Genomic DNA, 22,787 nt, shown 5'->3' with positions numbered 1-22,787 from the left:
TTCTTCCATTTGAGAGAGCAAAACTAACAGAATTTCCTTCCTTTTGAATACTGTCAAGTTATTATTAAATGTTATTTAAAGGACTGTAACAAAATGGCAAAGCTTTGGTAGACAAGTCCTTGGTTTGATCTTGCATCAAAACAACATTGAACACAGGACATCATACTTAGAATTGTGGAATAAAGTTGTAAGTAATTTACTGGAAGTGAGAAGAAGTGTAATATTGATATGAGCTTTTGCAGCAGAGAAAATAGTATGTTTTGTATTCCCATAGTTTTGCTGTTTAGTGGTATACCTGAGAAAAGAGAAGCCTGAAGTTTCAGTTGCCCATGGTGGCATGTTTGGAGGTAAGGTGACCCGCAAACAATACAGAATCCAGTCCAGCTGCCTCCATGGCACATTCCCACCTCCCTCCATGGCACATTCCCACCTCCATGGGATTCTGAAAGAGAAAGATTAATGATGGGAATAATTATGTGTAAGAGTGCAGTGAGTAACCAATTAAGTACCTTAAAAGCTTAATTAATGACATTCTTCTGACATTGACTGAATTTTTGATCATGTATGCAGGACACTTATGGTGTTAAGAATGCTGTCATGAAACTCTGATGACCTCTCAGCTACAGAGCATACAACAATTAAAGCCAGAGAGTCCAATCTGTTTGGATCTTTTAGCCACAACTGCAACAGTGCTAATTAATTTGGTGGGATCGTCCTCGTGATTCCCGTAGGCCCTCACCTTGCTGGTCGTGTAACATTCCTGATTTGTAGCCAGCAACTGGGTGCCTATGTCCTTGCACGCTTCAGCCTGCCTATTTTTGCAGTAGATCTTTGAATGCTGCAAGACCTGCTGTTCACCCTCTAAACTGAGTTCTTGGAAGCAACCACTTAATTAGCCATTTCCTTAAAATCAGTCCCTGGGCCAGCATGTATGGCTTCCCAACCTGCATATCATATGGACTGTGGAAGTCGGAAGAAAAGTTCAGTTCCCCAGTATCTTTGTTATTGTTTCCTGATACCTAATGCCATTTAATAGGTTAAGAGTGGTTAGTTTATAGTGTTAAAGTATTCGTGAAGAATTCTTTGGTTTTAATTCATAGTAATTGTGATGATATTATTCATGGAAATTCAGGTGGTTAAAAGTTTTTTTTAAGAAGTGTAATTAGCCTCATGGGAAGGATCACAGAATTAGCTCAGCATGTAAGATTCTCTTCTTCAAAAGATAATTTCTTGCTCTAACTGCCAGTTCAATAATAAAAGAGCTTCCTCTGCAGGCAAACTGTAAACTTTACCAGGGCTGTGTGTAGTGTCTATAGTAGACTGGGACCACTTTTGCAAAATCTTGTACCTTCTATGATTTTCCTCGAGTGATTGTCTGAATGAGGTTCACCTTGACTGGTGTTAATGGAACTAGGCTGTAGAATTGATATTGATATAAGCCACAATTACTCTTCATTCAGCTGATATCAGCCACCTATCCGATGCCTGAAACCATGTGATACATGTAGTTCGAGAGCCAGCATCTCATCATAGATCAACAGAGATCCCTAGCTTTGAAATCTTTCGAAGACAGTGAGCAGCGCTCAACCAAATCCATATTAGATATAAATAATGAAGCCATCTGCTCGATAATTTGAAGATGAGCAGCAAAACTAGGTGCAATTGTGATCATGTGTCCCAGATCATAGATCTGATCACATCAATCTGCTCACAAAGGTCAGATACCTTATTTCTCCATTCTGCATGCCAGACAGCCATTGATTTATTCTGCAAATTAGATGCACCTGTCATATAAAAGTAGTTGTAGGGTCTTGAGAGTGTGAGGTGTGATTCTTGTGTAACCTTTAATAGAATATTTGCACAATAAAGTAAGGTCTTACAATTGATCTGACATGTTGAAAATAATGTAAACTATGGATTTACTAGGATTTTGTTACTTCAGTAACTAATGAATTTTAAATATGCTACTCTTCATGCCTATGGAGCTGACATTATAAGATTACACTGCATTATTGTAGATCAAAGTCAAAATTCAGATTTTTCAAAAACTTAGTTGGGCCTTATTGATGGTTTGTTTTTAAGATAACATCAGATCTAGAGAAGAGGATATCTGTTCTCCATCATCATTTTGTCAACTATTCAGAAAAGTACTCTGAGGATAATCTTGAGTCTTCAGTCGAATTCTCAGGTTTGAAGTGGTACATTGTTTAAAATCAGTGATTTAGCTAAATGTGTAAATTATGTTTAACATATGTGTTTATTTTAGATTCATCTGCAACATGGAGTGTAATTAACACATACAGTTGGACTTATAGCAGTCCAGAGGTACTATCTTTATGAAACTTTTAAGCTGCTGCCAATATAAACTTTCTTCATATATTCTGAATGAATTTTCAATTTTGAAATTATATATTTGCCAAAAATATCTTTCAGTTTTCTGCATGGGAACCCAAGGCAGCATATTTTCTTTTACCGCTTCCAAGTGAAGGGGAACCCCACAATAATTTATATTGTCGAACTACTAATTTGGTAAGGAAACACTCCTTTATAGTCGTAATATTGCAGTTGTAACAACTTTTACTTAAGCATTTATTACCATACATAGTAAACTGCATTAATATTTTTAGATATATTATTGGAAAGAACAATGGGTGGCCTATGCATCACAAATGGAAAGATCTGCACCATTGAGAAACAATTTCTATAAGACCATAAGATACAGGAGCAGATTTAGGACATTTAGCCTTCTGAGTCCACTCCACCATTCAATCAATGACTGAAATGTTTCTTAATCCCATTTTCTGTCCCTAACTCTTGATCAACTATCTAACTCTGTCTGAAAGATACTCAATGATTTGACCTCCACAGCTTTCTGTGGAAATGAGTTCCACCGTTTAACCATCCTCCAGCTGAAGAAATTCCTCTTCATCTCAGTTCCATAGGGCCATCCTTTCACTCTGAGGCCATGCCTTTGGGTCCTCGTCTCTCCTAGGAGTGGAAACATCTTTTCCATGTCAGTTCTATCCAGGCCTCTTGATGTTCTGTTTCAATGAGATCCCCCCTCATCTTTCTAAACTCGATTGAGTACAGACCAAGAGTCCTCAGCTTCTATATGACAAGACCTTCATCCCCAGAATCATTTTTGTAAGCTTCCTCTGAAACCCTTCCAATATTAGCAAATCCTTCTTAGATATGGAGCCCAAAACTGCTCCCAATATTCCAAATGCGGTTTAACTAGAGCATTATATAGATCAGCAGTGCATCCCTGCTTTTGTAGTATAGTCCCGCAATGAATAAATGCAAATATTGCATTTGCCTTCTTAACTGCCAACTGATCCTGAATGTTAACTAGAAGAGAATCCTGAACTAAATATTTTGTGCTTCAGATTTCCAAAGTTATTTCCTATTTAGAAAATAGTTTGTGCCTCTATCCTTCCTACCGAAGTACATAACCTCACACTTTCCAATCTGTCACATTTTTGCCTATTGTGTTATCTTGTCCAAGACCATCTGCAGCCTCCCCATTTCCTCAACGTTACCTGTTCTTCCACCTCTCTTTGTGTCATCTGTCAACTTAGCAATAATGTCCTTAGTTCCTTCATTCAGATCATTAATGTATAATATGAGTAGTTGTTGTCACAACACTGATCCCTGCGGAAGAAGATCCCTTTATCTCCACTCTCTATAAGTCAGCCAAACCTCTATCCATGCCAAGTACCTTGCCTTTAACACAATGGGCTCTTGTCTTATTTAGCAGCCTCTTGTGTGGCACCTTGTTGAAGGCCTTCTGAAAATCCAAATAGATTACGTCCCCTGACTCTCTTTTGTCTAACTTGCATGTTACCTCCTCAATGTGTTCTAACAGATTTATCTGGCATGCTCTCCCTTTGACAAAGCTATGCTAAATCCACCCTTTTTTGCTTTGCTCTTCCAAGTACTCCACAATTTCATCCCACAAATAAACTCTAAAATCTTACCAACGACTGGGCTCTAGCTAACTGGCCTTAAATTTCCTGTCTTCTGCCTCCCTCCTTTCTGAAACAGGTGTTATATTAATCATTTTCCAAGCTTCTGGGATTATCGCTGATTGCTGTATTTACTGAAAGATCACCTGCAATGCCTCCACAGTCTCCACATCTGTCTCCTTCAGAACTTCCTCTGGTCTGGGTGATTTATCCACCTTCAGACTTTTCAGCTTCCCCATCACCTTCTCCTTAATGATGACCATAATACCTACCTTTGTCCCTTGACTCCCTTGAATTTCTGGAATGCTGCTAGTATTTTCTATTTTAATACAGATGTAAAATATCACTACTTGGTTCCTCCACTTTTTCTTTGTTCCCTGTTACTACTAGCCTCATTTTCCAGTGGTCCAATGTCCACTCTTGCCTCTCTCTTACTTTTTAGATATGTTAAAAAAAACTTTTGCAATATTCTTTCAACTAGCTAACTCACCTCATATTTCATCTACTCCCTTTCTTTATTGCTCTTTTAGTTGTCCTCTGCTGGTTTTTAAAAGGCTTTCCAATCCTCTTTTCCTCACTAATCTTCTCTACATATGCTGTCCCTCACTTCTCTTATCAACCACAGTTGCCTTATCCTCCTTAGCATGTTTCTTTTTCGTTGGGATGAATTTCTGCTGTGCCTCCCAAATTACCCCAGAAACTCCTGCTAGTGCTGCTTCGGTTTCTTCCCTGTTAGGCTCACCTTCCAATCAACTTTGGACAACAACTCCCTCATGTCCTTGTAGTCATTTTTTACTAAATTGTAATACTGTTACATCTGATTCTCAAATTGCAGGTGAATTCTAACAAATTGTGGTCACTGCCATCAAGGGTTCCTTCCCATAGCTCCCTAATAAACACTATCTTATTAAACAGTGGCACCGTGGCTCAGTGGTTAGCACTGCTGCCTCACATTGCTTGGGACCTGGGTTCGATTCCAGCCTCAGGTGACTTTCTGTGTGGAGTTTGCACATTCTCCCTGTGTCTGCGTGGGTTTCGTACCACAATTCAAAGATGTGCAGGTTAGGTGAACTGGCCATGCTAAATTGCCCATAGTGTTCAGGGATGTGTAGGATGGGTGCATTAGTTAGGGGTGAATGTAGAGTAATAGGGTAGGGGAATGGGTCTGGGTGGGTTACTCTTTGGAGGGTCAGTGTGGACTCATTGGGCCAAATGGCCTGTTTCCACAATACGGGATTCTATGATTGTATACACATCATCAAATTCAAAATTGCCTGTTCTGTAGTGAGCTCTATCACAAATGGCTGCAAAAAACCCATCTCATAAACATTCCAGAAATTGCTTTCCTTGGGATCTGCTACCAATCTGATTTTCCCAGTCCACCTGCATATTGAAGTCCCCCATGGTTATTGTAACAGTGCTATCCTTGCATATCTTTTCTATTTCCTGCTTTATTATCTACCCCACATCCTGACTGCTGCAAGGATACCTATACATAACTCCCAGCAGGGTCTTTTTTACCTTTGCATTCTACTTGATTGTTTACAAACCAATCTTAACATTCTTTTACAACAAAACAAAATATACTTCTTTGACTGGCCTAGTTGTACACTTGTGTCTTGGTTCACTAACTCACACCTCAGTTTGCATTTTGAATTACTTTGACACAACCTCAAATGCATCTGGATTTTTGAATTGACAGGAGCCAAGTACTTGGATCTATGGCTGTGTGAAGGTTGACCAGTCTGCTTGGTAAGTTATTCTTAACAACTGTTATTTCTTTGTGAAACTGTGGACACAATTATGTTAAGATACTAGTGCATTTTTTGGTGTTTATAAAAGAGAGTTGAGAACTTTAGATGGATAGGATCCTATGTTGTTACTACTTACAGTTTTTTCTTGAATAGCTTGCATTATAGGAAACATTTTCAGTCAGAACCTCATGCTTGGCAAATGTCATCTAGTTGGCATGTTACTAGTATAAAAATGGTTTTGTCTGTATGTACAGGTCTTTTGTGACTAATAAGTTGCATCTCAATAGAAAGAATGAGATCTGGATACTGCTAAATGCTAACATCAGATTCTGACAAGCCCACAAGCTGACAGTTGTATAAGCTTGAGGCTGATGTGTGATAAAACTGAAGAGAAACAAATGTTGTGGCAGTGAGACTAATCAAAGACTGCAGCATTAATTCATACCTGAAATATATATGCTAAAATCAAATTTTGAATAGAAACAAAAATGTTTAATAGTTGTGCTCACAATTTTGTTGCATTTTTAAACTTCCATGCAAGATTTTGTATTGCAGTCTGTGTTGTTGACTGCTCTTGTTTAACGAGATACGTGTAGTGAACATAGCCAGGGGCTACGATGGGGAGTCTGTGGCAGGGATGAAGGCTGTTTTTTCCTTCTATTTTGATTTTAAGAGCTGCCATGAAGGATCATGACATCGAGACAGGCTTTTTAAACCAGCTTATCTCAGCACTTGGCAGCCACTCTGCCTCCAAACTATTTCCAGAGGTGACAAACACAATTCCAATCACTACCTGCCCACAACTGTTTGACACACTTTCTCCTGAATTGGGTTTGCAAATCCGGATGTTTTACCACCTGTGCATGTTTGACTATGGAGTGGACGTTCAGGCCTAGACTCTTGTTTGCTGTGTGATAGTCTACTATTCTGGAGCCTTCAGACTACATTTGTGTCCCCAATTGTTCCAGTTTCAGTCATTGTTGCATCCAAAAAATACATCTCGAGGTCCTTGATGATATCACAGATCAGAAGGAGCTGAGATGTATTTGAATTATTTATTTAAAACCTAGCTATTCAAAGGCTGCAGATTAAATTAGATTACTTACAGCGTGGAAACAGGCCCTTCGGCCCAACAAGTCCACACTGACCCTCCAAAGAGCAACCCACCCAGACTCATTCCCCTACATTTACCACTTCACCTAACACTAAGGGCAATTTAGCTTGGCCAATTCACCTAACCTGCACATTTTTGGACTGTGGGAAGAAACCGGAGCACCCGGAGGAAACCCACGCAGACATGGGGAGAATGTGCAAATTCCATAGAGACAGTTGCCTGAGGCAGGAATTGAACCTGGGTCTCTGGCGCTGTGAGGCAGCAGTGCTAACCACTGTGCCACCGTGCTGCCCATTAATGTGTGCCACAAGAATACAACCACCAAATATTTATGTAATGTATGAGATACCCATTGAACAGTTTGAACACTTGAAAGACTTGTTAGACAAGGTGCCAACAGTAGTAATATGAAAATGGCAGAAATCAACATCAGTTTTCCAAGCCTTTCAGAATAAAGTTTTGTAAATATACTTGTTTAGACATGTGATGATGCACCTCCATTGGTCAGTGGGACCTGGAACCTGGGCCCACTGGCCCAAAGGTAGAGACACTACGATTGTGCTACAAGATCCCACCCTTTTAGAATAAGTTTATGGCTTGACCTGGGATGTGGACATCAGCCAGTCTTAGCTCAATATTGTCTGCATCTGTAGCAATGTCTATTGTAAGCATTTTCGATTATCTGGGTGGTGTGACAAACAAAAAAAAACACCACAAATAATCTGTAATTGCAGAAACACTATTTCGTCAAACTTGGTCATCCACTTTCTCCTCTCCTAAAAAAAACTCACCTCCTCCATGCCTCCCAAGAAATGATAGGTAAGTAAATACATCCATGACAACATTTTAAATTGTACTTCATTTGAGTTTAGGAACACCAATTCAAATCAGATTGTTATAATCAGTGCCATTTTCATCAGGAAAATGTGAAGTATATTGAGGATATCCACTTTCCCTCACTTATTGTGTTACATACTGTTAAAGTATTCAGAATTGAAAAAGATATAAATATTTGCATGCATTTCCATAGTTTCCTTTTATAGTCAATATGGATCATGTTTTCATCAAGCTAATTGCATAGTCAGTAAAGTATTAAACTAACCAGCAGACTTGCAAATTTTACATTTGGTAACCTTTCTGTTTTAGTAAATGTAAAAGTTATTTTCCAAGCCTTTCAGAATAAAGTTTTGTAAATCTACTTGTTCAGACAAGTAGATTTACAAAAATTTACAAATAATTTGAAACTATTGGATTAGATCTATGCAATTAAAGACCAGATTTGTTATGTTGGATTGTCCTGTGATACCCAGTGCCATTTATTCATTTTAGGTCAGTAGCAAATATGAGGATTTCTCCTTACCCTTGAATGATTGGTATAGATTTAAGAAAAACTGCAAGAAAATGCCTCCAGAGGGCAGTGTATAGTAGTGCCTGACTTGACAAAGCTACAATATGCTGAGAGGAATGTTCTCTCCCTTCATTTTCCTGGATAGAGTTTTCGGTTTCAGTTAATTTGTTTTTAGGGCTGTCCCTAAAGACACAAGATGTTGAGCCTCAATAAGCCGGAGATGTTCCTAGCAATATATGAAGGAGTGACCTGAGTAGAGCTTTGTGATCAAGTTGCTTTTGTGCTAATTCTGATGTTTTTATAATACCTTTTTTGTACTCTAGTCTGAGGAAAATGACCTGGTGCTGCTCTACCCTTTATTTATTACATCTTTATTCCAGGCTGTACCAGGACCAGTTCAAGTATAGGATTGAAAATGTAAGAGTTGCTATTTCTAGTTATGCTGAAGGATCTCTAATGTCGATTGAATATCCTGAAATTGAATATGATGAATGATTCATATACTGATTAATTTCATTGTGGTCTGAACTGGTGCCTCCCCTTAGGTTTTCTTCAGCCATTTTATTCATATTGAGCAACTGCTTTTCTAGTGTCGATTTGTTCAGTTATAGATTTTTTAAGACACTGCCTTGGTCACTTCTTCAATGCAGAGTACCGTAATGCATGAAGTTCAGTATGCTAAATTAATTTAACATAGGAGGCAAGATTGTTGCCCAAGGTTGGACATGTTAAATTTTTCCATGATGGCAAGTGCACTGAGAGTCAGTCCCTCTGTCAATCTTGTTGCATCTTGACCTAGTTTTGTTTTGAAAGGTAAACCCTTGGTATTACTAAATTGCTATCTACACTGAAAAGATCAGTGGGGGAGCTGGTTGTTTAGTAAATTGAAATAACCGCAGCAGAATCTTTCTCTGTGCTGGTCTCAAAGAAGGAATGGCATAGTTGGCAGTGAAGAAGTTTTTCTAAAATTACAAAGGGATCTTTATCAAATGGGTCAATTGGTTGAAAATGGCAGATGGAGTTCCAACTGGATAAATGCAAGTTATTGCATTTTGGTACAACAAACAAGGGTGGGGCTCTGGGTGGTGTTGTACAACAGATGGACCTAGGGGTGCAGGTACATAATTCTTTAAAGTTTGTGTCACATAGACAGGATGGTTAAAAAGGCATTTGGCACGCTTGCCTTCATTGCTCAGTTCTTTGAGTATAGGAGTTGGGATGTTATGTTGAAGTTGTACAGGACTTTGTGAGGCTTCTCTGTGTCCATTTCTGGTTGCCCAGTTATAGGAAGGATATTATCAACCTGGAGAGGGTTCAGAAGAGATTTACCAGGAAGTTGCCAGGTATGGAAGGTTTGAGTTATAAAGAAAGGTGAGGTAGACTGGGACTTTTTTTCACAGGAGCGTACAAGGTTGAGAGGTGACCTGATAATAATGAGTGGTATAGATAGAGTCAATGGCAGTTGTCTTTTCTAAGATAGGGTGTTTTAAGACCACGGGCACATTTTTAAGGTGAGAAGAGGGAGATTAAAAAAAGACATACAACGCAACTTTTTTACACAGAGGGTGGCTCGAGTGTGGAATGAACATCCTGAGGAAGTGGTGGATGGGGGTACAATTACAACATTTAAAAGAGATTTAGATGGATACATGAATAAGAAACATTTGGAGGGATATGGGCCAGGAGCAGATAGATGGGACTAGTTTAGTTTGGGATTATTGTTTGGCATGGACTGGTTAGACCGAAGGGTCTATTTCCACACTGTATAACTCTATAAAAGCAATTCCATATTGGCTAGTCAAGTCTTTTGGACATCTCCAAGTGTTTTTCAGCAATTTAGGTTAATCGTTATATGTTGGGAGCGTGTTAACCAATTTGCCCACAAGATCACAATGTGATCATGACCAGATAACTTGTTTTAATGGTAGCGGTTAAGGAATAAATGTTAGCCAGGACCCTAGAAAAGATAGCACTGCTGTTGTCCAAATAATGGGATTGAATCTTTTATATGCCCATGGATGTTTAGTTATGGTTCATTAGCTATGGAAAATGCAGGGTTACAGGGATAGGGTAAGACTGCTGGGTGGGCTGCTCTTCAGAGGCTTTGTGTGGACTCGATGGGCTAAATGGCCTGCTTCCACAATGTAGGAATTCTATGATTTTATGTGTAATTGAGAGTGAAGACCTTGCTTCAGTTTAGTATTACATCCAGTATAGTTGCCCTGTTACTGGATGCAGCCTGGATTTTGTGCAAGAGTCTCTGAAATGGAACTTAAACACAAACTTCTGATTGAGAACCAGTAGTGCTATCACTGAGACCATAGATGTCTTTAGATAATCCCAAATGTAGCTGAAGGGAAGAAATCCAAATTTTGCCTTTTGTTGACTTCTATATTTTCAGTTAAAGAATGTGCAAATCAGATATAATTTACCAAATAAGAACACAAGGCAGAAATAAAAGCGAAAGTGAGGACTGCAGATGCTGGAGATCAGAGCTGAAAAATGTGTTGCTGGAAAAGCGCAACAGGTCAGGCAGCATCCAAGGAGCAGGAGAATCGACGTTTCGGGCATAAGCCCTACTTCAGGAATAATTCCTGAAGAAGGGCTTATGCCCGAAACGTCGATTCTCCTGCTCCTTGGATGCTGCCCGACCTGCTGCGCTTTTCCAGCAACACATTTTTCAGCAGAAATAAAAGTGCCAACATTTAATTGTTATAGAAATGTTTACAAAAGGCTAATTTGTATTAGGACTAGTTTGTTGCATGTGTGTTAAATAGAATATTGGTATCCCAAGGATGACTGTGATCTATTGACTTGTTTTTCTTTTCTCCATATTTTTCATTGGAATCCTGTGAGCAGATATTTAATTTATACATGGAAAGAGCAGAATCAGAATTGATGGTACTAAGAAGAAGGAATATTTCCATGTTATATGACCTTTTGATGTAGTTATTATGGAATTTAAGGTACCTCCATAACTGTTGGCACCTATCAGTAAGGCTCGCACTCAGTGTAATCCTTGTTATTTTCTGACTTACGTTTTGTTTGTTTTCTTTATGATAGTGCTGGGAAATGGAATCCTTTCCCTTTTTATGCTCTCAGTCACCACTTGAAGTACTTCACTGTTAGGTATGACATGGACTGGTTGCATTGCAGGTTTTGTGCCTGTATTTCTCATGTAGATGATTCCTGATGCCAGAAAGGCACCCCTACTTGCACCAGTGCATGTTCAACACAGTGTAAACTCCTTTCTTTTCTTTTATCTTCTCCCTTCCAACCCTAATTTTACATATGACTGAAATCAGAGATTTGCAATAATGCACCATTGGAAGATTTTTAAGCATGTAATTTTTTTGATTGCCCTTGTGCACTTGTAGATGTGATGATGCTTCCAATTATCTATACAGTTTTTAAAAACTGGTCTATGCTATGTTTTTCAGGACTATCATTTTAAATTTTCAAGAAGTTCTAAAGTGTTAAATTTGCATTATACATATTCATACATATTTTCTTAATGCCACTTATTTCTGATACTCTTCAAATTTAATGAAAATCTGAGTGGGAAGGGCATATTTAGAATGCAAGCATAATTCTTTAAGATGACAACAGATCTATTAGAAAAACAGATTCATAATGTGACTGGATACTTGAAATTGCCTTGAGATAATGCTAGTTTCTGTCAGGATTACTGAGGGTGAAAGAAATGTTGCCTATCTCACCCAGTTAATAACCATTGTCAATGTGAAAAATTGTTGCCTTGTTGGGTCACTGTGTTAGACTATCATCTATAATGGCTTTGTTTTCTTGCTGCTTGGTTGTGTCACCTGAGCCATGTGGCATGTATAACAAGTGAATCGCAGTGGGATAGTTTTATGTATCTTGTGATCAGCCTGAAAAATATAATGTCAATAGCTGGAAGCAAGTCACTTGCCTACGTTGCAAGTGGCTATTTGGTGCAAAGGCCGAAATATCCCGAGATCTAGATACAAAGAAACCTTAAAAACTGAGTTAAAGAAAATACAGCAATTTATTTTAACAAGTGTTGTAAATTTGAAAGTTGGAAAATTAGACTTTGAAGTGGTGAAAGTAATAGTCCTTAATTAAAGAATTAGTCTCTATTGAACATGCCAAGTTCAAAATGCTACTTCTGAATGTCATTTGCAATTGTATTCCCTTTGAAGTTAGTTGCAATAACTCTTCCTGAAAGCAGAGAGGAATAAGAAAAGCCTGCACTGCTGATGTAATGTCACCAATTTCTGGAAAAGATACATGGATATTCAACAGTTCCTCCCAGCAAGAATAATGTGAATTGGGATGGAGGGAATCCTAATTTGTAATCAGAATGTTATGTATATACTTAAGAAAAGCTTCTGTGATCTGTCTCTAAATAACTTGCGAGTTGAAATAAGGGATATATAAATAAATTGGGAATGAGAAGATTGAGTTCAAAGTACAGAATTAAGGAAAGCTGTTCCCACTTTGTTGTAACTGAAACTTTGCACTTAAGAAGGAATAACAATATGAGAAACGAAATTAATTTGAAGGAACTAGCATTTTAGCTTATTGGGTCAAAGTAATTAATTGAATGATTCAGCCCCTGCTTTACTTGAATTAATCAGAATGTTTGATACTAATTCATATAATGTGGTGTATTTGTAAGGAAGATCAAAGAATATCATTGCAAAATCATAAATGATTGCTAAATTACATTTGCTCTTTCTTTATAAGCCTATTGTCATTTTGGTCCTGTATTTATAAATTATTGGCTAAATGCACCGGACTTGTTTTTACATCTTATGATTGATGGTATTTGTAGTATTTTTTATGTAAGATGGTTGTTAAGGTTTAACATTTTTTCGCAGTTTATCTTCATTGTTGTTACAGATTGGCAGTAAGTCTAGTTTTACCAAGCACACACTCTTGAAGTATCTCCCCCACCATCAGGATATCATGGCACTTTTCTCATTGTACAGTATATTAGTGATTTCTTTTGTTATTCTTGGGAAAAGTTAACCATGGCCAGTGCGCGCACTGAAATATTTCCCCTATAGTCTAGTGAAATAAAGGCACTGATAAGGTTCAAAAACCAGTAGAAAGTGGAAAGTTTGGTTGATTTTCTGAAGATTAGAAAAGATACATAATTTCAGACTGATCAGGTTATTTTGATATGCTTGTCTGCAACTAGATTAAAAACATAATCATCATTCATGGCCAGAAATTAATTATATTTTCAAAGGCTACAGAAATTGGCTGAGATAAAGGCAGAATAGGTACCAAGAAGTAATGAATTCAAGAATTCATGATTTAGAAAAATAGAAGTAATGTTCAAGCTCTTTTTATGTTCCATTTACATTCTTAATCTTTGTGTAGTGCACTCTCTTTCTTTATGTTTGACATTTAATCTTGATGTGAATGTAGTGAATTATATCATGTGCATGATTATGGTTGGCTTTGGCTACCCTCTTCTTTTCAATTTGCATATTTTTAAAGATTACTTTACCTTTTAATATTTGCTTGGGAATGTGGCATGAGTTCTTTGATCCATTGCAGTGAATGTCAACAGTTTCTAATTTTGATTTTATCATAAACATTTGGCCTGCAATTCAATTTTTCATGCAGCCAGGAAGGCATTGACTTGACTGGGGAAGCAGAATTATTGAAAATGTACAAGGTAAGATTAGAATTTCCATTCTAATGGTATTGCATACAGTTCTGAAGCTATTTTGCCTGATTAGAACTCTCTTTTTGGCTTTCCCGTCCAGACTGTTATCCTTCATTATGTTGTCTGCATACATGTTTCAGTTCACTTTGGTTTTCCCACTGGTTCAATCAAACATGACTATCTTCCCACGTAATCTATAAAAGTAAATTACTCTTGGTGAAGCATTATGATTTTAGGATGAGGGTTAACCATATGTATGGATTGCTCGTGGCAATTCAAGCATGCAGTGTAAGTAGTATGTTCAGTCTATATGTATCTTTCTTAAGCATAGAAGCAGACAACAGCATTGTTTGAAAAGTGGAGATTCTGACCAAAAAACCATCTTGGAGTTTGTAACAGCATTGTTTTGATTCTCTGCACCCAGATTATTCTGTCCTAATTCTGAAGTATCTTTATAAATATATGACCAAAGGTTAAGCTTAAAAATATTTGAGTATTTGAATTAAAAACTTTTGTGTTAATTTACAAATATGAGAGTTCAATTTGTCAGAAGTATCAGTTGGAATACAATTTTAATTATTTTTTTATCAACTATTAGAACACATTGATATCCAGCGCCAGTTTCTTTCAGTTAATTATTTGGTCAATGAATCAGGACTAATTGTTTAATTAATTGGCAGTACCTTCAACTACAATTATCATCCTGGATTTTCTAAAATTGCTAGTTTAATTTAGTACATATTTTCTAAATCCTAATCTGCTGTTTGTTTTTCAGATAGTAAACTTCAATCTGGATGATTACCGTTCTTTCTCTCATTTTATCATTCATATATCTAAGGCTAATGTCAATAAACGGGTAAGTGAAAACACAATATGACATTCACACAGTCTTATCTGCTTCCATTTACAAAATATTCTATTTTACCTCCTCCTCTGCTGAAATATTTGCAATTATTGCTTTTTATTTATAATTAGTGATAAACGCATGTATTTGTATAAAAGGAACAAAGAACTAACTCTGGCACTAGAGAGTTGAACATTAATTTAATACATCAGATTTCAGATCCCATCTCTGCTAGTCTTATCCAGATTATCTGGGGGAGGGAAAGTGTTTCGGGAGCATTCGCCTCCCACTTGCTTAAAATGAGATTCGCAACATTTTAAGAAACCAGTGATATTGATACCAACTGCATTTTGAAAAGTTCATAATATTTAGCTTTGATTGTCTTATCTGAAAAACTATCCTGGATATAGCTGTTTACCTGAAGCTAATACTTTCTAATATCTATTTGAAAAATGTATATTGCTATTATAAATTTTTGTTGGGCTAGTCCAACTAACTTGTTTGACCCTTAAGTAATATTCTGCTTTTACCCTATCCAAACTATTTACTACTTTGTATGTCTTAATGAAGACTGCATTTACTTCCTGTTGACTGCAGTATACTTGCTGGATTGGCTACAACTGTTAAACTTATCTCTTCCATTGCTAGAAGAACTTAATCTTTTTTTTGAATCATGGCTTACTTTAAAATCTAACAAACCTTTTAACACTGTTGGACTCAGCTTTACGTGGTGTAGAGCATGATGAGAGGCTAGCTATATCTTTACATCTTGGACAGGTGTCCCTGTTACCATTAGGTGCTGAATTCAAATTGATGCCTTCTGTATGACTATACCATAGTGTTTGTGAATTCACAGACTTTCTACTAATATATAGTTCTATTAAACTTGGTTATCTTTTGGTCCTTTCCTAATAGTGACCATTTGTTATATGGGAACCTAGCCAGTGAATGACAGCAGGCTATTAAATTGAGTGGAGCATCTTATCAGATTCAATTCAGTCCTTGCCAATGCTAGCTTATACACACTTCCAGCAACAGTTGCTGGAGCAGGAGACATCTGACACAATTTTGAGAACAGGAGTAGACTGTTCAGCTTTTGAACCAGTTCTAAATTCCGACTATATAATAGTTGATCTTTATCTTAACTTGACCTACGCATCTGGTTCCATAGTCTTAAATACCCTTGTTTAAATAGTGCATAGTTGAGTCAGGTGTGTTGTCGTCACCACTAACTCTGTACAGACTGACTGAGAGAGAAACATCTTGTCTGTGTGGATCATTTACTTACTACGTAAATTTGCTGATTCGTAGGGATACTTGATGGCGTTTTTATTTCAGCTGAACTGAAAATGAAATTTGAATATTTAATTTGGTGTATAATGTATCATCATCTTTTGACAGTTTTATTTCTATTTCATTGAACAAAAACAAGTAACAAAGATCACAACTGTCCTCATAAGGCATAATTTACAGAATCCTCAATTCACGAGTCCTAAAGAGAAATAAATAAACCCATCACACTTATACAGTAAAATTGTCAGGCACTTCATTTTTGTTGCTGCTGTTGAGGAGAAAGATATTGTACTAAAAATTGACAGATGCAAAACAATATAAAATTTTGATGTGGCATGTTGCTAAAAATCTTTGAGTATGTGTATATTTAATTCATGAGACTTGTTATTATTGAAGCAGGTATTGGATCATGTTGGGGTTGTCACGAGTTGGTAAAAAATTATATATGCCGAATCAACAGTTTATACTGCAAAACAACGACATGTTATCCTTATTTTAACCTGAGTCTTATTTCAAGAATAGAAGTCCTAGAACAAATGCCCTGATTGTTTAGTAAATTTTCCAAAGGTGGCCTTTGATTTCTGTTTATGTAAGATCTCTGGGTATTCATACTAGTCAAAAGAGCTTGACCTTAAACTGAGTTTTTTTTTAATCCTCATATTGCAAAGGTGAACCATATTATTTTTATATGTTGTTGTATAAATATAAAAGCAGTAAAGGTGCTTCACATTGAGTTTGAATGGTTACATTTCTACTTTGTTCTGCAACGGCAAAAGGAACAACTACAATTTAAAGAATAGTTTTGAATAATGTAATTTTATCATGAAGTAGTTAAATTGCTAACTATTTATTTGTTATGTGTACCACATATCTCGTTATTTAGTACTTTGGGACCGGCTGAAAGAGTGTTTCGTATAACCCTCTGCAATTAAAGGGCTGATTCCTGGAACCTTCAGCATAGGTCTCCCCCACCCACACTGACACTTCAGGGAACCCCTAACCCTCATATTATTTTTCTGATTGCCAGTCACTGCTGTCAGATTGAGGGAAGTCAGACTGCTAGCCAAACTAGTCTCACTTGATGTACATGTTGTGGCCAGCATTTCGCTTCTTTGTCCTGGGGCTTTGATCATGATAGCGGCAGTGTAGGTGGAGCAGAATCCTATAGCCACTCACTGTCTTTCTTGCACATTTTGCATGTGTCCAGCTTCGATGGCAGAGCCTAGAGGTTAATCAGGAGCCTAACAGTTCAAACTTGGGTCACCACCATTGCATCTGGAGCTTCTGGGGCTCACGAAGAATTTGATGGCCTCCAACACAATGCAGAAGGAAAAGGTTGGGGCTGAGAAATTGCCTAATAACAGAACATGTATCCAAGATCAGGATGCTTTCTAACAGTTGATACAATTCTTTCATACTATGGTCAGCCCCAGGGCTGTGACTGGAGGCCTTTTCAGGGTCAGTTCATTGTGAACAGAGTTTGGCATGTTATAGAACATGAAAACAAAGCCTGTTCTCTTTGGCTCTTTATTCCAAGATCATGGCTTACCACTCCAAAGGAGCACCTTGGCTATCCAAACAAATTTGTAGAGTTCAGATCTGTTTTTAACTAGGTCTAATCTGTATACCATCGTACCGACATCCCACTTCATTGGAGGCAGCTGATGATTTAAATGACCAGCTACTGCTGCAAAACATGCATTTGTGAAACATGTTGCACCCCCAATTGCATCCCGGTGAAGGTGGGCATTATCATGTTCAGGATTTTTAGTTTTTGTACAGTTCTCTGATTTTCATCAGAAGGGTCTCCATTGTGTTAAAAACCTGGGCCTGAAATTGTCCTTTAAGAATAATTTGAGAAAGTTTCTATTAGACACAAAGAGGTAAAAGTATGAAGGCATTCTAATTTGTAAATACACAAATAAGCTTATAAATTCTGTAACTATCCTGTTACATATTCTTTCACAGTTCAACATAGAATGTGAATTCTTGAGCGCAGAGTCCAGAATGATGACCACCCAAGTGACAAATATCCTGTCTTTTGGTACACAAATTTTTTTCCTCATCTTTTACACTTATTGCAGAAAGCCTAATTAATTAACTATGCTCATAAATTGCTTTGAGAAATTAAATTTATTCCTTCTGTTTAGGTACCTCTAGCAACAGAGTTGTTATAAACTCTGCTGGTCTGATTCACAAAGTGAAGCTTCAGAACTTTAATCAGGTACACTGCTATGTTACAGGTGAACTTGTATAGCATTAAAACTTACTTCAACGAGAGATTAACAAGCTTTTACAATTCCATTATTTGTCTCTGTTCCATTTAGATATATCAGGCTTTTAAAATCCATGTAAGGAGTAACTGCCAGTTTACCCATGGTAAGTTATCATTTTAAAACAAGGTGTTTCAGCATGTATCCTTGTTACTTCTTTTTAAAACAGAGTCATACTGCAAAGAAAGAGGCCCTTTGGCCCATCATCTTCACACCATTCATCAAGCAACTATCTACCCTGCCTATTTTCCAGCACTTGACATGAAGCTTTGTGTGCTATGGTATTTAACCAGTTACCATTGTGCAGTATCTGAGACAGGAAAAGTTATGTATTCAGCCAAAGGCAATTTGAAATAGGGCCATAAAGATCCAAGTGCTGCTCCTGGAACACTTAAGCATCATCTCAACTCAGAAGGCATTCTACACATGCCTAGCTAAGCTGTCTTTTACAGATAATGATTGAAATTGGAGACTACTCTGAGCATTTCCTTACTTCAGTTTTGGGTACAACATTACACCATTGTATACATGGAACCTTTTGAATAGAATAGAAAGATATCTGGTATCAAGGACACATGGTTTCCTTTCTTGTCAGATTTTCATACTTCGCATTTCAGAGCAAACTAGAAGAGTAGAGAACATATTTTCACTGAAGAAACCAAACTTTTATTTTCATGGAGATCTTCTTACTGTTTCATATAATTTTTGAAAATATTTTCAGTTGGTTAAAAGCTGATGATACTTTATCTATTCTCAATTGAGGCATTTGTCTGTTTCTCCCTGCATATGTACAGATAAGTGAAGTCCTCTTTGAAGTCAACATTATTTCCTTGTTAATAATGCCACTGATAATCTCCCTTCTTCTGGAATTATAGCTGGGTTGAAGTCTTCCCTTAAAATTATTTTTGCAACAAGGTGGTATGTTTTCAAGCAGCAAACAGGACTCAAAGCTTTTTAAAGAAATTTGAGAGAGAAAGGTGGGTAGGCTGTTGCACCTGAAGTCCTTTATCAGTTTCTGCCTGCAAGTTTGGGCCACGTGATCTCTCCAACCATTCATTGCATTTTTCATCTTGCTGAGAGAGGAAGGAGTCATACCATGCATCCAGAAGGTCTTTATTTCCATAGAAGTCTCTATCTTAATGCCAAGGAGATATATGTAGCCATGAAATGAAATAAATTAGTTTGTGGCCATCTTAGGTTTCAATGTCCTTTTGTTTCAGGTAAAAACTGCTATTTTAAAAGCCTAACATATGGAAAGAGCTGATGCAATTCATAGATTCATGCAGTACAGATGAGGCCTTTTGGCCTATCAGGTCTTTGCCACTAAAAGAAGCTGCCACCTACACTTTCCCACACGAGGCACATAACTCTGAATGTGATGACACTTCAGATGCAGATGCAAATACCTTTTTAAAGATTGTGAAGTTTCCTGCCTTAACTCTTCTCCTGGGCAGTGCATTCCAGACCCCTCATCACTCTCTGGGTGAAAAGGTTTAACCTCAAATCTGCTCTAAAATTTCTGCCTTCCACTTTGATATTATATCCCTTTTTAATTGGCCCTTCAACTAGGAAGAACGGCTGTTTTCTATTCACGGTGGCTCAGTGGTTAGCACCGCTGTCTCACAGCTCCAGGAACTCCAGTTCGATTCCACTCTCAGGTGACCTTCTGTATGGAGTTTGCACATTCTCACTGTGTCTGCGTGGGTTTTCTCTGGGTGCACCGGTTTCCTCCCACAATTCAAAGATGTGCAGATTAGGTGAATTAGCCATGCTAACTTGCCCATAGTGTGCAGGGATGTGTACGTTAGGTGCATTAGTCAGGGGTAAATGTAGACTAATGGGGAATGGGTTTGGTGGGATACTCTTCGGAGGGTCAGTGTAGACTTGTTGGGCTGAAGGGCCTGTTTCCACACCGAAGGGATTCTCTGATTCATCCTGTCTAACTGTAAGGATTCTATGCTTCATTCTGTCTATGCCCCTCATAATTTTATACGTCTCTATCAGGTGCCCCCTTCCCCTTACGCTTCACTGATGCAAAAAAACCAGAACTTATTCAGCCTCACTTCATAGCTGAAATGCACCATCCTAAGCAACATCCCAGTGGATCTCCCTTGCATCCTTTCCACCTCAATCACATCTTTCTTATAGTGTGGTGATGAGAACTGCACGCAGTGCTACAACTACGGTCAAACCTAAGTTCTGTACAGCTTCGCATGACCTCCCTGCTCTTATAATCTGTGCCGTGACTGATAAAGGCAAGCATTCCATATACCTTAACTACCCTGTTCACCTGTCCTGCAACCTTCAGGGATCTGTGAACAAGCACCCCAAGATCCCTCTGAGGTTTCTAGTGTCTTACCATTCCTTGATTACTCCTTTGTCTTGTTCCTTCCAAAATGCATTGCTTCACATTTAGAAGAGTTCAATTGCATCTGCTCATCTGATCAATCTACTTATATCCCCCTGTAGCTTAACACCTTCTTTCTCACTAGACAAAAAAACCCCAAAGAACTGTGGATGCTGGAAATGAGAAACAAAACCAGAATGCTGGAAAAACTCAGGAGGTGTGGCAGAATCCGTGCTGGGACAGCAGAATTAATATTTCAGGTTCAGTGACCCTGCTCCGGACCTCCTCGCTGTCGATCACGTGTCATCCACAAACTTATTCAAACCCCCACCCTCAGTATTTTCATCTACATCATTTATGAATATCACAAACAATAAGGGACTCAAAGCTGATCTCTGCGGCATGCCACTGCACACTGGGCTGCAGTCACACAAACAGCCTCCAACCACTAACCTCTGTCTCCTGTCACCAAGCCAATTTTGGATCTACTTTGTCAAGTTCCCCTGGATCCCATGTCCTTTATCAGTTTCCCATGTGGGACCTTGTCATAGGCCTTGCTGAAATCCAGAAACTGTACTTACTACCGTACCCAAACACTTGGTCACTCCTTGAAAAATTCCACCAGATTCGTAAGGCATGATCTCCCTTTGACAAAGCCATTCTGACTATCCCTGATCAAATCTTGCCTCACTAAATGGAGATGAACTTTCTCCTTCATTATTGTAAGTTTAGCATTTGAAATTGCATTTTCGGAACAAGCATCATTTAATATCTGGACTGTAAACTTTTATTTTCAAGCAGAACTATAAACAATCATCTTTTGATTGGCTTCTCAACTAGCTTTCTTTGAAATTCTTACTTGAAAACATTTAGTTGCACTGAAGTTGAATTTTAATCCTAAATCTGCTGCGTGATGACATCGGTGGCTATTTTCACTGTTTTGTTCCCTCTGTTGTTCACAGAATTTTTTGAATGATTTCAGTTTTGATTTAAAATCACTGACACTTTGATAAAGCACTCTTTTACATTTTCATCCATGAACAGTTTTCTTGTAACAAAGCCTCTTGAACTGCTATAAAACTATCAGAAGTTGAGTTTTCTTGGTGATCCCACCCACAACATATTCCTGGGTTTCTCTGTCTTTTCATTTCTTTCACCCCTTTCTTTGTGTTACTCCAGTGGGATAGCTTTCAGCTAAGCCACCGTGCTTTTGATATTTCTGTTGGCAAATTTCTTATTGTAAATGAGACATAGGGAGGCCAGACAAATTTGGGATCAATCAAAAATGAATCAATCCATTCATCTTCGAATTCCTGATTTTTAATTCTTTTCTTTTTTGCACCCATTTTCAAAGTCGCTTCAATACAAGAGCCAAATTTTGTTTTCTTCAGTGATATGTTTGCTTTCACATGACACATGTGTTCATCATCACAGCTTAAAAATGTGTTGCTGGAAAAGCGCAGCAGGTCAGGCAGCATCAAAGGAGAAGGAGAATCCACGTTTTGGGCATAAGCCCTTCTTCAGGAATGAGGAGGGTGTGCCAAGCAGGCTAAGATAAAAGGTAGGGAGGAGGGACTTGGGGGAGGGGCATTGGGAATGCGATAGGTGGAAGGAGGTTAGGTGGAAGGGCTCCTCCGCCCTTGAACCCCGCCCCTCCAATCGCCACCAGGACAGAACCCCACTGGTCCTCATCTACCACCCCACCAACCTCCAGATACATCGGATCATCCTTCATCATTTCTGCCACCTCCAAACGGACCCCACCACCAAGGATATATTTCCCTCCCCACCCCTATCACTCCCTCCACGACTCCCTCGTCAGGTCCACACCTCCCACCAACCCAACCTCCACTCCCTGCACCTTCCCCTGCAACCGCAAAAAATGCAAAACTTGCGCCCACACCTCCCCCCTCACTTCCCTCCAAGGCTCCAAGGGATCCTTCAATATCCATCAGAAATTCACCTGCACCTCCACACATCATTTACTGCATCCGCTGCACCCGATGTGGTCTCCTCTACATTGGGGAGACAGGCCGCCTACTTGCCGAACGTTTCAGAGAACACCTCTGGGACACCCGTACCAACCAACCCAACCGCCCTGTGGCTGAACACTTTAACTCCCCCTCCCACTCCGTCAAGGACATGCAGGTCCTTGGCCTCCTCCATCGCCAGAGCATGGCAACACGA

At 38.4% G+C, this 22,787-nt stretch overlaps 1 protein-coding gene across 3 annotated transcripts in view; it reads left to right on the top strand.

Annotated features, from left to right (window-relative positions):
• Positions 1–22,787, top strand: part of pgap1 (post-GPI attachment to proteins inositol deacylase 1) — a 155,808-nt gene that overhangs the window by 40,613 nt on the left and 92,408 nt on the right. For 2 of the 3 annotated variants that reach the window (XM_043692909.2, XM_087988693.1), the window contains 9 exons: positions 2,083–2,188; positions 2,267–2,325; positions 2,434–2,529; positions 5,668–5,717; positions 13,801–13,852; positions 14,619–14,699; positions 17,949–18,024; positions 18,131–18,204; positions 18,308–18,359. In XM_043692909.2, coding sequence (XP_043548844.2) covers positions 2,083–2,188; positions 2,267–2,325; positions 2,434–2,529; positions 5,668–5,717; positions 13,801–13,852; positions 14,619–14,699; positions 17,949–18,024; positions 18,131–18,204; positions 18,308–18,359 — 646 coding nt within the window. Of the gene's footprint in view, positions 1–2,082; positions 2,189–2,266; positions 2,326–2,433; positions 2,530–5,667; positions 5,718–11,244; positions 11,311–13,800; positions 13,853–14,618; positions 14,700–17,948; positions 18,025–18,130; positions 18,205–18,307; positions 18,360–22,787 lie in introns of all 3 variants that reach the window. The other variant, XM_043692908.2, reaches the window with a different exon arrangement.

The sequence above is a fragment of the Chiloscyllium plagiosum genome, unplaced genomic scaffold (genome assembly GCF_037043375.1).
Source record: "Chiloscyllium plagiosum isolate Xiang-an unplaced genomic scaffold, Cpla_swu_hap1 HiC_scaffold_7, whole genome shotgun sequence".
Lineage (NCBI taxonomy): Eukaryota > Metazoa > Chordata > Chondrichthyes > Orectolobiformes > Hemiscylliidae > Chiloscyllium > Chiloscyllium plagiosum.
Note: the sequence above shows the minus strand (reverse complement) of the source record. Positions and strands in the feature narration are given on the sequence as shown.